The sequence below is a fragment of the Polistes canadensis genome, unplaced genomic scaffold (assembly GCF_001313835.1).
Source record: "Polistes canadensis isolate GaletaPanama2010 unplaced genomic scaffold, ASM131383v1 scaffold_145, whole genome shotgun sequence".
In the NCBI taxonomy this organism is placed as follows: domain Eukaryota; kingdom Metazoa; phylum Arthropoda; class Insecta; order Hymenoptera; family Vespidae; genus Polistes; species Polistes canadensis.
The window spans coordinates 80031-84234 of NW_014569692.1; the positions used below are offsets into that span (position 1 = coordinate 80031).

At 26.8% G+C, this 4204-nt stretch overlaps 1 protein-coding gene across 2 annotated transcripts in view; it reads right to left on the minus strand.

The window, feature by feature from the left end:
- LOC106788602 (glutamic acid-rich protein) overlaps nucleotides 1-2991 on the minus strand; it is a 9067-nt gene extending 6076 nt beyond the window's left edge. For both annotated transcript variants that reach the window (XM_014752010.1, XM_014752009.1), the window contains exons 1-3: nucleotides 2474-2991; nucleotides 774-971; nucleotides 173-685 (exon numbers count right to left, since the gene is read on the minus strand). In XM_014752010.1, the coding sequence (XP_014607496.1) occupies nucleotides 173-685; nucleotides 774-971; nucleotides 2474-2822 (1060 nt within the window). In that variant the 5' untranslated portion in view covers nucleotides 2823-2991. The remainder of the gene's footprint in view (nucleotides 1-172; nucleotides 686-773; nucleotides 972-2473) is intronic.
- Nucleotides 2992-4204: the final 1213 nt, after the last annotated feature.

The following is a 4204-nucleotide window of genomic DNA, read 5'->3' on the forward strand; positions in this document are numbered from 1 at the left end:
GTATATATATATTAAACAAAGCTTTTAAACAAATAACAACTGTCCTATGCATTTCTATGCTCTATAAAGCTTTAATCTAATATATCAAATATCAAATATAAATAATACGTATGTACAATTTTAGCTTTGTTTCTAAGCTGATATTTTATATTTATTTACACGATTTAATTACCTTCCATGTTGGATTCATCTTCGTCAGCTTCTTCCTTTGAAATTGTTGTTTCTTTATCTTCTTCTTCTTCTTCTTCTCCCTCTTCTTCTTCTTCTTCTTTTTTTTCTTCATCATTTTCCTCGTATTTATTCACTTCTTCACTACCTAAACCTTCATCTTCATTATCATCTTCATTTTCTTTAACAGTTTCTTCCCCTTCACCCTCTTCTTCCTCTTCACCCTCTTCCTCCACTTCACCCTCTTCTTCTTCTTCTTCTTCTTCAGCTGATTTTGTTGTCACATCAGCTGTTTCTTCTTCTTCCTCCTCTTCTTCTTCTTCTTCTTCTTCCGTTCTTTCTTCCTCTTCCTCTTCCTCTTCCTCTTCTTCTTCCTCTTTTTCTTCTTCTTCTTCTTCTTCCTCACTACCTTCTACTTCTTTTTCATCATAGGATTCATCCCCATGACTTGGAAGAGTATCATCAACCCATCCATCAAATATACTAGCCCACCTTGATTCAGCTACTGGTGTATCAACTACAATTATTATTATTATTATTATTGTTATTATTTAATCTGTGTGTACTTAATTAATTATATTTAATTTTTATTTATTATAGCTTACCATCTGTAGTTCCTCTATGCTCAAAAATAATAACTCCGGTTAAAGCAATTAATACAGCAAGTAATATGAAAAATATAATACGTGCGCACCAATGGCCACCCGTACTACTTTCTTTATAAATGTGTATGCTAACGTTGTCTATAACACTTTCAGGTGTATTCGTCAACGTTGGTGGAGGTGTACCCGATTCTTCCTCATCTAAATGAATAAGAAATTAAATAAAATAATAATGTTGTCAGGAAATTTTGTTTTTATATATATATTATATTGGGTAGGTTGAAAAGTTTTGAGCTTAGATAAAAAAGAATTCTTTTTTTTTAAACCCAAATTTTGTTTAATCAAAAAACAATTGTTTTCTATGTTAAATTCGAAACTTTTCATATATATTAATTATGTTGTTTAATATTATTTATTATTACATCAGTTACGCGTGTAAGCGTATTAATGGCCGAACGCAGTTGTTTTTCTCGCGAACTTTATTTTATTTATTATTTAAATAAAAATTAAGAAAATAATTATTGAAAATAATTAAAAAAAAAAAAAAAATGATAAATAATTTGATGAAGAAATGCTTTTAGATTGGATAATACAAGTAAATCTATTTTTGAAAGCCAAAAGCCAGGCTGGCAGAGTATCTAAAACCCACATTTTCTAACTTAGGTGACACTGCCAAACCGCGGCTGGATTTATGTAAATTTCATATACATGTTGATTTTACGTTAAACTACACAATGCTGCTCTTTCTCGAATAAAAGATCCCCGATAGACGACGTATTTTAACGCGTAATATTAATACGAAATTGTTTACACGCGTACGTTCAATTTAATTAGACATTTAATATTCATAATATGAATTATATATTTGATGAATTTAATTTCTATTAAAACTTAATTACACGCGTAATTTTTGTTAATACGATCCTATAGATATTTGTCATGTTTAATATTATATAACTCGTGTACCTCGTACTATAAATATATTTATGTTATCCATACATTATATGAATTCGATAAAACATTTTATATAATTTTGATCCAATTAATATTTATTTAGATTTTTATTTCTTTTTTTTTTTTTAATTTGTATATACACGCGATTAAATATGTAATATTTTTTCGAGCGCCATTTTGATATTTATCGAAGAAATTGATATGTAAAATTATTTATATATAACATATATATATATAGATAATTTGTGTTTAACAATAAGTTTATAAAAATTTGTTAATACGATTACTAAACATTTTAATACATTTTTTTTTTGTTTTTCTTTTTTTTCTCGTAAGTATTGCAAAGAATAAAAATATTTCGTGCATACAAATTGATCGTAAAATTTGATCATCGATGATAAAATAAGGATTAATAGAATTTAAATACATAAGTATGGATAGAGTTCGAAAGGTGTATTATTTTTCGTAGAGTGTCTAACTATAAAAAGAAAAATACAAAAAAAAAAGGAAAGTTAAACGACGAGAAAGAAATTTTTATTAAAATATCAATAAATTGTATTCTTTTGGAAAACAAAGGGCCGCGCGTTAATAAAACAGCAATACGCATTTTCCAAAGACAAAAATAAAAAAAAAAGGCGAGAAAGAGGGAGAGAGAAAGAGAGCGTTGTGCTAAAAATAATCTTTCATCTTTAAGTATCCAAGTTACGAAAGTCTATCAAATACTAATTCTTTAATAGTATAGATTTTACCTTTCTTGCGTCTCCTATCTTTTCGCTTTCTTGGTTGTACGTCACCCGACATTATTTTATTTTCAAATTTTTCACGTTGTTGGATGATAAATGATTGAAATTTAAAGTTTTTTGAATGTCGAACACTCGCGGCACCACATTCACTTACATTAGATTTACGAAAACGTATCCTACGGTAGGACAGTTCTACCAAAACAAGAAAATCCGCTAGGTTCGACGAATTAAATGAGTCACTAATTCGAATCGCGCGCCAATATCGATTGGCGCGTAATTTTGAACGATTCAAATTTCGAATCGAATAAAAAAAGAAAGAGAAAGGATAAGAGTAATGAATTTCATCAGAGGACATATTCGTTTATTGCAGTAAACGTATGTACAATATTAATAAAAATACACGCAGAAGGTGTATTATATATTATTACAGAGCACACCCCGTAATCCTCGATTGAAAATAAATAATTCATGAAATATAATCCTCTGTAGAGATTTAAGAAACGTATTTTTTTTTTTGTAGGTCCTCGAGAAATTTAAGGCACAGTCTATACTAAGAACTTCTGCAAGATAACAATAGTTACTTGGTGAACACAACGAAAGAGTATACAAAAGTGTTATTAAATTACTAATACAATAAAATTAATATAAATAATACCGCTGATAAGTAGAATTACCATGTTCATCTGCATCGACAAAATTCCAACAAAAATATCTAATATACAATATATGTATGTATGCATGTATGTATGTATATACATATATACATATATATATTCAATGCAGTCACATAATATCCTCTTAATAAATTCCCATTACTACTACTATTATTATTATTATTATTATTATTATTATTATTTATCAATTGATCATTAAGTGATCTTATATATTATTTCATACGACAAAGAAAATCATTACGAATATATTTTCTTTGTCATTTACAATTAAAAGAAGAAAAAATAAAGACCCAAATCTACGTGTACGCGTGTATGTTTAACAAATTTTCGGATCGTTCGCATTATAATCATCGATTAACAATAAAATTCGATTTTTTTGTTACTTCAAATCGCAATACAAAGATATAAACGACGATATAGACGAAAACTTATGTTAGTTTTGAGAAATAACAAAAAGAATTTACAATTACAATACGAAGAGATTTCAATTGATTATTCGTTTGAAAATAAGCTTATTAATTATTGATCAATTTTTTTTATTCGGAAGATTCTTGCAGTTTAAAAGTCATGAAAATAGATATATATATATAGAGAGAGAGAAAGAGAGAGAGAGAAAGAGAAAGAGAAAGATAATTCGATCCTTTGTATTAAAAATTAATATTTTGTTTGCAAAAAATTTTACGCGTTTCTTTTTTATTTATCTATGATTTTATGCCTCTATATCTAATAATTTACTTATTTATTTATTTATATATTTATTTATACATTGTTAGTGTCGATGATTATCTTTATTGGACAATAAGCCAAACGCTATTATTATAATAATCCTATGCAGTTGAAGGCCTTGTATGGATATGTCAAGTTTTCTCAAAACTACATTTTCAATATAAATTTGTAGTTGTGAAATAATTAAATAATAACATTGTTGTCCAATATATATATATATATATATATATAAACACTTTGATTAATCTATAAATACTTACTAACAATTATGTATCTTAAAAATTTATCATTAATACTAATTCTAAACGATAAACGAATTTTTAATAAAGTCAAATTC